Raw genomic sequence first — 13,182 nt, 5'->3', positions numbered from 1 at the left:
TCTTGATTACTGTAGCTTTGTAGTGTAGTCTAAAGTCAGGGAGCCTGATTCCTCCAGCTCCGTTTTTCGTTCTCAAGATTGCTTTGGCTATTTGGAGTCTTTTGTGTCTCCATACAAATTGTGAAATTTTTTGTTCTAGTTCTGTAAAAAATGCCAGTGGTAGTTTGACAGGGATTGCATTGAATCAGTAGATTGCTTTGGGTATTAGAGTCATTTTCACAATGTTGATTCTTCCAATCCAAGAACATGGTATATCTCTCCATCTATTTGTAACATCTTTAATTTCTTTCATTAGTGTCTTATAATTTTCCGCATACAGGTCTTTTGTGTCCTCAGGTAGGTTTATTCCTAGATATTTTAATCTTTTTGTTGCAGTGGTAAATGGGAGTGTTTTCTTGATTTCACTTTCAGATTTTTCATCCTTAGTGTATAGGAATGCCAGAGATTTCTGTGCATTAATTTTGTATCCTGCTACTTTACCAAGTTCATTGATTAGCTCTAGTAGTTTTCTGGTAGCATCTGCGAACAGTGACAGCTTTACTTCTTCTTTTCTGATTCAGATAGCTTTTATTTCCTTTTCTTCTCTGATTGCTGTGGCTAAAACTTCCAAAACTATGTTAAATAAGAGTGGTGAGAGTGGCCAACTTTGTCTTGTTCCTGATCTTAGTGGAAATGGTTTCAGTTTTTCACCATTGAGGATGATGTTGGCTGTGGGTTTGTCATATATGGCCTTTATTATGTTGAAGAAAGTTCCCTCTATGCCTACTTTATGCAGGGTTTTTATCATAAATGGGTGTTGAATTTTGTCGAAAGCTTTCTCTGCATCTTTTCAGATGATCATATGGTTTTTCTCCTTCAATTTGTTAATATGGTGTATCACATTGATTGATTTGCTTATATTGAAGAATCCTTGCATTCCTGAAATAAACCCCACTTGATCATGGTGTATGATCCTTTTAATGTGCTGTTAGATTCTGTTTGCTTGTATTTTGTTGAGGATTTTTGCATCTGTGTTCATCAGTGATATTGGCCTGTAGTTTTCTTTCTTTGTGACATCCTTGTCTGGTTTTGGTATCAGGGTGATGGTGGCCTCGTAGAATGAGTTTGGGAGTGTTCCTCCCTCTGCTATATTTGGGAAGAGTTTGAGAAGGATAGGTGTTAGCTCTTCTCTAAATGTTTGATAGAATTCGCCTGTGAAGCCGTCTGGTCTTGGGGTTTTGTTTGTTGGAAGAATTTTAATCACAGTTTCAATTTCAGTGCTTGTGATTGGTCTGTTCATATTTTCTATTTCTTCCTGATTCAGTCTTGGCAGGTTGTGCATTTCTAAGAATTTGTCCATTTCTTCCAGGTTGTCCATTTTATTGACATAGAGTTGCTTGTAGTAATCTCTCATGATCTTTTGTATTTCTGCAGTGTCAGTTGTGACTTCTCCTTTTTCATTTCTAATTCTATTGATTTGAGTCTTCTCCCTTTTTTTCTTGATGAGTCTGGATAATGGTTTATCAATTTTATCTTCTCAAAGAACCAGCTTTTAGTTTTATTGATCTTTGCTATTGTTTCCTTCATTTCTTTCTCATTTATTTCTGATCTGATCTTTATGATTTCTTTCCTTCTGCTAATTTTGGGGTTTTTTTGTTCTTTCTCTAATTGCTTTAGGTGCAAAGTTAGGTTGTTTATTTGAGATGTTTCCTGTTTCTTAAGGTAGGATTGTATTGCTATAAACTTCCCTCTTAGAACTGCTTTTGCTGCATCCCATAGGTTTTGGGTCGTCGTGTCTCCATTGTCATTTGTTTCTCGGTACTTTTTGATTTCCTCTTTGATTTCTTCAGTGATCACTTCGTTAAGAAGTAGTGTATTGTTTAGCCTCCATGTGTTTGTACTTTTTACAGATATTTTCCTGTAATTGATATCTAGTCTCATAGCATTGTGGTCGGAAAAGTTACTTGATACAATTTCAGTTTTCTTAAATTTACCAAGGCTTGATATGTGACCCAAGATATGATGTATCCTGGAGAATGTTCTTTGAGCACTTGAAAAAAATGTGTATTCTGTTGTGTTTGGATGGAATGTCCTATAAATATCAATTAAGTCCGTCTTGTTTAATGTATCATTTAAAGCTTGTGTTTCCTTATTTATTTTCATTTTGGATGAGCTGTCCATTGGTGAAAGTGGGGTGTTAAAGTCCCTTACTATGAATGTGTTACTGTCGATTTCCCCTTTTATGGCTGTTAGTATTTACCTTATGTATAGAAGTGCTCCTATGTTGGGTGCATAAATATTTACAATTGTTATATCTTCTTCTTGGATCGATCCCTTGATCATTATGTATTGTCCTTCTTTGTCTCTTCTAGTCGTCTTTATTTTAAAGTCTATTTTGTCTGATATGAGAATTGCTACTCCAGCTTTCTTTTGATTTCCATTTGCATGGAATATCTTTTTCCATTCCCTCACTTTCAGTCTGTTATGTGTCCCTAGGTCTGAAGTGGGTCTCTTGTAGACAGCATATATATGGGTCTTGTTTTTGTATCCATTCAGCCAGTCTGTGTCTTTTGGTGTGAGCATTTAATCCATTTACATTTAAGGTAATTATTGATATGTATGTTCCTATTCCCATTTTCGTAATTGTTTTGGGTTTGTTATTGTAGGTCTTTTCCTTCTCTTGTGTTTCTTGCCTAGAGAAGTTCCTTTAGCATTTGTTGTAAAACTGGTTTGGTGGTGCTGAACTCTCTCAGCTTTTGCTTGTCTGTAAAGGTTTTAATTTCTCCATCAAATCTGAATGAGATCCTTGCTGGGTAGAGTAATCTTGGTTGTAGGTTTTCCTCCTTCATCACTTTAAATATGTCCTGCCAGTCCCTTCTGGCTTGCAGAGTTTCTGCTGAAAGGTCAGCTGTTAACCTTATGGGGATTCCCTTGTGTGTTATTTGTTGCTTTTCCCTTGCTGCTTTTAATATGTTTTCTTTGTATTTAATTTTTGAGAGTTTGATTAATATGTGTCTTGGCGTGTTTCTCCTTGGATTTGTCCTTTATGGGACTCTCTGTGCTTCCTGTACTTGATTAACTATTTCCTTTCCCATATTAGGGAAGTTTTCAACTATAATCTCTTCAATATTTTCTCAGTCCCTTTCTTTTTCTCTTCTTCTTCTGGGACCCCTATAATTCGAATGTTGGTGCGTTTAATGTTGTCCCAGAGGTCTCTGACGCTGTCCTCAGTTCTTTTCATTCTTTTTGCTTTGTTCTGCTCTGCAGTATTTATTTCCACTATTTTATCTTCCAGGTCACTTATCCATTCTTCTGCCTCAGTTATTCTGCTATTGATCCCTTCTAGAGTATTTTTAATTTCATTTATTGTGTTGTTCATCGTTGCTTGTTTCCTCTTTATTTCTTCTGGGTCCTTGTTAAATGTTTCTTGCATTTTCTCTATTCTATTTGCAAGATTTTGGATCATCTTTACTGTCCTTATTCTGAATTCTTTTTCAGGTAGACTGCCTATTTCCTCTTCATTTGTTAGGTCTGGTGGGGTTTTATCTTGCTCCTTCATCTGCTGTGTGTTTTTCTGTCTTCTCATTTTGCTTATCTTACTGTGTTTGAGGTCTCCTGTTTGCAGGCTGCAGGTTCTTAGTTCCCGTTGTTTTTGGTGTCTTCCCCCAGTGGGTAATGTTGGTTCAGTGGGCTGTGTAGGCTTCCTCATGGAGGGGACTAGTGCCTGTGTTCTGGTGGATGAGGCTGGATCTTGTCTTTCTGGTGGGCAGGTCCATGTCTTGTGTTTTTTTGGGTGTCTGTGATTATGATTATTAATTATGAAATTAATAAAATCATAAAATTATAAAATTATTATGATTTTAGGCAGCCTCTCTGCTAATGGGTGGGGTTGTATTCCTGTCTTGCTAGTTGTTTGGCATAGGATGTCCAGCACTGTAGCTTGCTGGTCGTTGAGTGAAGCAGTTTTTGATGAGATACTTAGGTTAGGCTAAATTCTGGGGTTTTTTTAAAATAATTCTTGGCTTTTCAAGTCACTGAAAATCCCTTTTATGGTGACCTTACATTTTTGTTTTCTCTTAAAGTTCTTCAAATACATTATTTATAGATTCATAAACACTATGATTGTAACTCTTTTTCTCATCTTTAAAATTAGGATATTAATAGTACTTATCTCATAGAATTGCTGTAAACATTAGATGAGATAATGAAGGCAAGACACAGCATGTTGTCTTCAATGTAGTGAATATTGTATAGATAAAAGCTACTGTCCCATTATTATAATACTTTCAAAGCTTCCATTTGTTTTTTGAAGAGCTCTACCATACTTGAACCATATTGAACTTATTTTTAATATATATTTATATACATAATTTTATTTAATGTTTATATATGTATATATATATCACAACTACTTGGTACATGAATAAATTTATCAGCCTCATCCTAAACCGACAGAAAGTCTTTCCCTCTATTCAAAGAACTAACAGGCAAAAAAAAAAAAAAAAAAGTCTTTTTAATGGGTCTGAAACCACATTTTTATTTTAGAAGATATTTATCTATAAATAATATTGAATAACTGAATCCATTTTAGTAAGCCTTAAATAAATGCTAATCTAAAACTTTCTTCTTGAAGAAGAAAGAGGAAAGAGAAATATACAATCCATACCCAAGGAATTATCAATGGCCTTAATGTACAAGAATTAAATTAAAACACACACATTAACACACAGATTTTATCTTTTGTTAGAAATGTATATTTACTCATTTTATCCCTTTTTGATTAGAGCCAGACAATTTATGTATCTTTACCTAAAATTGGTTAATAGGTTTGGCCTTTTTAAAAACATGCAATGCACTCATTTCAGCTTTGGCTTCTTTGGTTTGGATACGGTGTGTGAATTTTTTGTGACGGTAAGCCAGTAGTTATTATGCATGGGGGACTCTGGTAGAAATGCAGTATTTTGTACTAATTGCTAACAGAAAGATCTGTAATATCAGCTGCATGATTTGCCCCTTACATGTGCCCAGCTATAACAACCTGAATGTAGTATTGCATTTGCTAGTATTAGACACAAATTTATCCTGACACTTTTATAAGCAAAGCCTCAAAAACATTTAGTCATGTAAAATATAATCATAGTCTTGAAATATTTGCTTTTGCTCCCATGCATTTCAGGCAGAATCTCATTTTATAACCTTATCTCTATTGCTGAATAGGAGAATGGTTTGGAGAGGTTCCTTGGGGGTCTTGATTATAAGATAGGTGTTAATTTACACTGAGCAGTTACTGCACCCTTATCAAAGAACAATTGTTTACATAATGTGAATATTCCTTGTCTCTATACACTCTTCAGATCTTCCCTATCATAGTGAATTAAACGTGGTTTTAATTTGCATCCCATTTCCAGTGTTTGTTGCCAGACATTTCAGACTTTTTGAGGACAAATAAAAGTAGCTTGTGGTGTAAGTTAAATATTTTGTGTCAGGATAAAATAGCAAACCATTATGTAAAGGGCACACTTCCCCATGTGTTTATCTTATAACTGCATGAACTAGACTTGTACAGAAGCTTTGAAAAAATCCCATGGCTGTCGCATTCATAAGTCTTTCTGACCCATTTGGACAGATGTTAGTGTATTACTTGGAGCATACTATAAAACTTACCTTTCATCTATGGAAATGTGCTTGTACTTTGTTCCCCCAAAAGCAGATACGGAGACCATAAGACATGGGATAATAATAGACCTTTGGACACGGAGACATAAAATGGAATTATGAGTCCTTGAAAGAGCAATTAAGTACATTTTCATTTCAACAACTGAAGATGAGGAACCAAAACAGATGGGCAGGAGGTAGAATAAATGACAGAAAAATCCGTATCCATCATGCCTCTTGGCATCAATTTAGCTCACCAATTTACTCTGTAGTGTATTACAGTAAATCAGATCTAGTTCTGCATTCCAGTCCCTGATTTCTGCTTGTCTGAAGTGAAAACTGAGAATACTGAGAAAACATTTCCCCGAAAATTTCTGGAACCATCAGTAAGGAGCCTCTAGCCATACCATTATCAATGAGCTGACTCAATTCCTCTTAGAAATGGGTAGGTTATGAATTATAGATAAATTAGAGAAAGAGCTAGCAAAGTATTTCTGAAACGTACACTACCCTAAAAAGCATAGTGAGATGTCATATTATCAAGTATCTTTCAAGATCTTGAAAGTGAAAAAAGAGCACAGTGCTTTGAATGGAACTTTTAAAGTAGTGATGAACTTGGATTCAGTGGGAAAGGAACCTTCACATTCTTCTTAACTTTTAATAAAATTAAGAACTGTTGTTAATACTTTTTAACCTATGAATTGCAACTTGAAGTCTCTAAGCTGAATTCACATTCTAAATCACACATGCGAAACTTGACAAAGTTTATCAGTTATCTATTGCCACTACTCCAAAATTTAATAGTTGTTGAGTATATACAGCAACTATATATATCCTCACTATTCTGGAGGTTGGCAATTTGAACAGGGTCCCCTTGGATACTTCTTTTGTTATCATGCGGTGGGATGGGTTCCTAGATGGCCTTACTCACATGGAAGGACCTCAGCTAGAATGGTTGGATCTACCTTTCTGTTGCTCATGTTGCCTCTCTTCCTCAAGAAGGCTAGCCTGGGATTTTTCACAAGGCAGCAGGATTCCAGAAGTGTGGAAGCAGAAACTGCGAAACTCCTTGAAGCTAAGGCTCAGTGTCCCTCTGAAGCATTCTGATGGTCAGAGTTTGTCATAAAGCCAACCCCGATTCAAAGGGGGATGTGCGGGGGAATAGACTCCACCTCTTAACGGGAGGAGCGGCAAAGAAATGGTAAACACTTTTAACCCTTCATCCTCCCCAGAAATGAGCATCATCTTTATCTGGCCAGTAACCCAACTGTGTCATTTCTTTTATTAACGTTTTGTATATCTTTTCTTCCCCTCCATTCCTCCATTCCAATACCTTTCCTGTGTCAGTATTACCTCATGCAGGTATCATAGCATTCATCTCCTTGACATGAGTCAGTTTCTGCCTCTCCAATCACAAGACAATTTTCCCTCTCTGGCCATTTTTATACTATGTTTTATAGTTTTATAACTATAAAAACTATAGTTTTTATACTGTTCTGTTCCTCACATATCTGTGTGATTCTTCATTTCATATCATGTATAGTGTTCTCACATTCAGACATTTCCTATTTGGCCAATATTTTTATCTCTATTTCACTGTCTCTTTCTCTCCCTCTCTCTATTCTTCTCTCAATCCTCTCCTTGTAACTCCCTGATCTTCTCCAAAATAGTTTTTGCTCTCCTTTCACAAAGATAGTAGTAAGCAAATATTTATTGATTATTTACTATGTGCAAGACACTTTCTTAGGCACTGTGACCAAAGTTGATTAAGGTCCCTCTCTGAGGAGAGAGAAACAATATATAAACACATAAAATGAAAAGATAGCCTATATGTGCATGAGTGTTAAGATAAAAAGACAAAGGGAATACAGTAGTGGTTGGTGGGGACAGTAATTTCAGAGTCTTCAGGGCCTTCTCCTCCGAGGAAGTAACACTTGAGCACTTGACCTAGATCTCCAGGAGTCACATGGGTGAAGATGAAGAAAGAAGTGTTCTCGGCAGAGGAGACAGCAAGTAAAATGACCTCTTCCAAATCCTTGCTCCCTTTAGGATAGAGCATCCCTAAAGTTTGTTATCTGGCCCAGTGGTTCTAAACTCTGGCTATATGATAGGATCATCTGGAATCTCTTAAATATACTGTTGCCTGGGCCTCACCACAGACCCATCAAATCAGATTCTCTGCAGGTGGGTAGGGGAAACACCTAGATACCTGTATTTTGTAAATCGCCATGATTTGTATGCAGCCAAGATGGAGAACCAGTGACTTACAGTAGTGCTTTTCAACATGAACATGCATAGGTCCCATGGGAATCTTTCTGAAACACAGATTCTGTTTCACTAGATCTAGGATAGAGCCCAAGATTATGTATTTCTAACAAGCTCCCAGGTCATGCCATTGCTGTTGATCTAGTAGTTGTTCAAAGTGTGGTGCTCAGACCAGAGTATCAGTGTTCACCCGGGAGTTTGTTGGAAAAGCACATGATCAGTCAGAGAATCAGAAACCAGGTGATTCGATCACCTCTTGAATCAGAACTGCTAGGGGTATGGCCCAGCCTCCTGTGATTTAAGAAAGCCCTCAGATGATTCTGAAACCCACTCAAGTGTGAGAATCAGACAGGGTCTTGGTGTTTAGACATAGTCAATTTGGTACCTAATTGTGTTCCAGGTTGTATTTTCTACAGTTACTTCATGTCAAGAGGTCTGTTGAAGCTTCTCAAGCACTTGCATTGAACTGAGGGTTTGAAGCCACAGCGTTCTTTTCCTTTTACTTAGTTTCCATGCAGAGCAAATTCTCTTTCGTTCTGGCTAGAAGAGGAAGAGATCCAGCTCTAGTTTCAGATTCCACCTCCAGCTCCCAAAGCCTCTTTGTTCACTCAGCTTGCAAGGCATCAGGAGCTTACAGCGCCCCTGCAGGTGACACTCAACACTTACAGGTGTCACCTGCAAGGAGCTGATTTATTAAAAGCCCTGCTGGGGCAGTTTAATCCCTGTGAAGGGATATTGTAACTCACCTCTAACTGCTGTCCCATCACAGAATCACTCTCTGTACTACTTCTCTTTGTTTACAAGCTTCAGTTAATGGTTTTCTCTCCATTAGGCAGCTCAGGGGAGTCCTGTTTAGAGAACTAATTGAATTCTTGCCAGTATGGGGCATGATCCAAAGCTGCTCCAAGTCTCAGTATTTTTCATGTTATATATTTTCCTCTCTTCTAACATGTGTATAGTTTTTATACCTCTATCTGCAGAACGTAAGCTAGAAATTGTAACTATGCACGAACGCATATCATAAATATGGTAGCACGTGCTTCTTGGCATGGAGAGCTACATCTCATTACTCTGATGCAAAGAGTGAAAAAAAATTTTGAACTAAAAATCCAAACTGAATAGGTATATTTTATAAAGCCTCCAAAAGAATCAATATCTTTTAATTTTAGAAATTTTACTATTTATGAGATTCAAGTGATAATGGTGAAGAAACCATTGTTTCTCTCCACCACCCTACTACCGTCCAACCCCCTTCCACCACCACTAAATTTGAATAGTCCCCCTTTCTAATCATTGAAAAAATATAGGTAGAACACTAGCACTCTTGGCTACTTCAAGAATAAAGTTTTCCTGGCTTTTGGCAATTATTTATCCACAAAACAGGATTAGGTTAATCATCAAAGTAGGAATTTGTGGGACTGCATCTAATCATGAGTGATAATGTGCTGAATAGTTAAAGAGGAAGAGTTGGCAAATGCATAAGTAAGTGAACAAGTAAGTAATAAATAAATACATTTCATCACGACAAAAAAATTGTAAAAAGAAGAGTTCTTTTGACTTTTAAAAATATTCTTCTCAATAGATGTCAAGCTAAAGAGTCATACAGTTTTTGAATATGTAATACCTGAAGCACGTAGAGACCTAATTGCTATAGACACTCCACATTGCAATCTAATGGGGCAATGTGTGCATTTTTAGATTCCAAAGCATATTTTATTGCCAATTACAGATTTCCTCTAGATTGTTCACGTGCGACTCTGCATTTATAATGTTATAGTCCATGTTTTACCTCTCCTTTAGTACTTAGGCAGTACGCTCGTTTACCCTCAAAATCCATTTGGTCGTCCTCTTTGGTTCCTCAGTTTATATCATCATCCCTATTTCAGGTTCTGGGCAACAGGAATGTCTGCTCTTTTGTTGTTCTTTTCATCTTTTATCAACCGTCATCCATTTGAAAGCATTAATTATCTGAGATGAGAAACATCATCTTTCACAGGATAATACTTAGGCCATAAAACATTTCAGAGCTGAAATCTTTGCACATCTGCCTGGGATGCTTAGCAGAAGTAAATATTCTTTGCTGTTTCCCTTTCACAGTTTGTGGAGATGAATGCACCGGCCTTCTTCTCGGTGACTTGGCTCGCCTGGAACAGATGGCCATGAGCATCAACCTCACTGGCCCACTGCCCGCTCCTTATAAAATTCTGTATGGTCTTGAAAATATGACTCAGGAACTCAAGGTAGGTTGGAGCAGTAACAGCAAGAGCCAGGGGAAAAATGACAAAAGCCTCCAAAGGGGTAATTGCCGTAATCGGTAAATGCTTTTCCCTTTGTCCCAAATCAAGGCAGGCAGCCATTAGGGAAATTCAAAGACTTTCTAAACCAGTGTTTTTCAAACTTGAGAACTATAATTTACTGATTGCTCTTATGGAAAAAGAAGCTCATGTACCCCCAGTGTTTGGCCTAAATCAATTTTATTATGTTCCTTAAATATGTACAAACATAAAATCAGATATGAACTCCTTATACTTAATAGCTCTATAAAATCAAAACAAATTAATCTTTACAAAAGCCTAAAAAACAATAAAATTCAAATTAAAAACATTAATATAAAATAACAGATGATTTTTGCTGAAAGCAAATTGCTACTTGCAACAAGAATATCACACTGACTACTTCCACATAGGTTCTTTCATCAGCATGTGACATGTGGTAACTCGGTTCTCCTACCTTTCCACAATTTGAACTAGAGAACCCTTTGTGAGGGGTCCTGAAATGACATTTGGCATCACTTGACAAGTGATTTATGTGCTCAATCTGCCATATGATCAAACAGGCATGCGAATGTAGGTGCTAAGATCAAGTGCATCTCTCAGGTGCCCAGCCTGGGTTCCAGAAATGCTTACATTAACATTTAAGTTTACTGTCAAAATGAAAACACAAGGTGAAAATTTTGTACTAGAGAATGAGGAGATTTTTGAAAGTACTTCAACAAGAACTAATTTTGTTGTAAGAGAAACACTATTCTAAGACATCGTTAAAGCTTTCCGTAGTTAATGGGATAAAGAGGAAATGTTAAGGAAATTGGAGTTGTTTCACCTGAATAAAAAAAAGATGAAAAGCGACTCCTTATACACTATCAGTCAATTACTGGATATTTATTAAGAAACTCTGGAAAGCCCCAATATTGCACTTGGTTCCCCAGGGGTTTCATGACCCCTATAATGCAGTCACTACCCTTAGGAAGCTTAGAGTCTATGTGGTTTAAAAATAGTTAAACAATTAGCAAAAATACATAATTACCACGTGCTTTATAGACATTTGACATACAGTAGAGTTCAAAGACTGGAGAAATAGATGAGATCCAGAGTAACCAGGGAATACATCATTAATGAAAGTGTAATTTGTGTTAGAACTTGAAGGATAGAAACAATTTCAATAGGCAGAGAATTATTGGTGAAGACTGGAGGAAGAAACCTAAGATTTATTCACTAGGCACTGGTGGACATTCTTCTAGGGAATATATTCTTTAATTTAGACCACAGCCTTCAAAGTAAGTATTATTATCCTTATTTACCAGAAGAAGAAACCAATCATAATGATAGCAAGAATAACATTTATTGATGAGTATCTCTGTGCTAGACAATTGACTAAAGTCTTATGTGAATTATCATACATAGATTTTACAGAAACTCCAAGAAGTAGGAAAGGAGTACTGTATTAGCTATGTTTGTCTCAGATAGCCGGGTAGGGACACTGAGGCACAGAGACAAAGTCACATGGCTACTAGGTACAGAGCTGGGATGTGGAAGGAGGTAGTTTAACTTTAGGGCCTGTGAGAATGAAACTACCTTCACACAGCTCAGAGAGAGAAGGGCTCAGTCCACCAGTAGCAAGGTCTCCTTGACCCCCAGCCCATCCTTACATACTCTTGCCACTGAATCTAGGAGAGCCACATGTGCAGAGGCAGAGGTGTGGATGAGCGAGGCCTGTCCAGCAGACATTAGAAGTCAGGCCTGCTAGTGAAGATAAGGCTGGAGACTTCAGTGGGGCTGGGTGATACGAAGGACAATCATGAAAGCCAGACAGAGAAATCCGAGTTTACTTTGTAGGCCCAGGATTCAGGAGTGCAAAGAGTTCTAATGAAGAAAATGCTGACCAGTTATCATGTATGGAAGGAATACAAAGAAAGAAAATTAAACTAGAGAAGGAAATACTTCAGTAGGGCGTAAAATAATTTTAAAGTAATAACTTAAGCAGTGGATGAAGTACTGAAGGGCCCTCTGAAAGAGGTTCCAATCTGTGGACATCAACCAAGCCTGGGGTTCAGTCACCTGTTTCCTTACGGCTGGGTATTGGTCAGAATGACCTTGATTTTCCTTAAATTCCAGTCTTTCTTGATTCTGTTTGTGTTCTTCTTCCATAACTTGTTTAATATCTGGATATTTGGAACCCCACTTTGATATTCTAAATCCTTAAGCAAGTCATGTGCCCTCTTTGTTCAGTTCCTTTAACTGTGTCAGTGCTCCCTGGGTTCCAGCCAGAGATGACCAGAAACACACATGTGATAGAATAAAGTTGGGTTTACTAACTTGTTGCAACAAGGGGCACTGCACAGTGTGGGGAATTGGGGCTGTCTCAATAACAGGGCATTAGGAATCACTTAGAGTATTGGGGGTTTGTGCTAGGGAATTTGAGGGCAGATTCAAGGAAGCAGGAGTTTGTGTTGGACTGGGTACTATTAGGAAGTGGGAATAATTCCATAATTAAGTATTCTAATGAATCTTATCTAGAAGGAGGGAAGAAAAAGGGAGGCTAAAGCTACAGTTAGTAAGGAGGCAGTGGCCACTCATATTAGCCAGAAAATGGGATTTGAGGTACTTTTGTGGTCTGCACAGAGACCATGATTTCGTCTGCATTTAGATAAGATTATGGAGTGGCGTCATCTTTTGTTTCATTCATCACTCTCACAGAGTGATGCTGTCTACTGTTAGTGTTTGGTGAGATTGATTATGTTTAATAGGAGAGGAAAATGGCGCATCTGTGAGTGCCAGGGCAGCTCCTACAACATTGATGCCATGCAGTTAGTTAGTGTCTGGCCAGGTCCTTCTGTCAGGGCTCCTGTCCTCAAAGAAAGAGGTAATAAACCTGTGAACTGTATCTCTGTGATTAGAATGGGAGCCTTAAAGACTCAGACAAGGTTCATCTTGACTCTACCCCTTACTGGCTGTGCAATCTTGTATAAATTTTTAAGTCTCTTTAAGCCACAGTTTTCTATATACA

The 13,182-nt window shown here is 37.5% G+C and overlaps 1 protein-coding gene across 1 annotated transcript in view; it reads left to right on the top strand.

Annotated features, from left to right (window-relative positions):
• LAMA2 (laminin subunit alpha 2) overlaps positions 1-13,182 on the top strand; it is a 613,890-nt gene that overhangs the window by 465,281 nt on the left and 135,427 nt on the right. Inside the window, 1 exon segment of the mRNA XM_032650802.1 lies at positions 9,997-10,139. Coding sequence (XP_032506693.1) covers positions 9,997-10,139 — 143 coding nt within the window.

This window comes from Phocoena sinus, chromosome 12 (assembly GCF_008692025.1).
Source record: "Phocoena sinus isolate mPhoSin1 chromosome 12, mPhoSin1.pri, whole genome shotgun sequence".
Taxonomy (NCBI): domain Eukaryota; kingdom Metazoa; phylum Chordata; class Mammalia; order Artiodactyla; family Phocoenidae; genus Phocoena; species Phocoena sinus.
The sequence above is the reverse complement of the archived record's forward strand: the minus strand, read 5'-3'. Positions and strand labels throughout refer to the sequence as shown.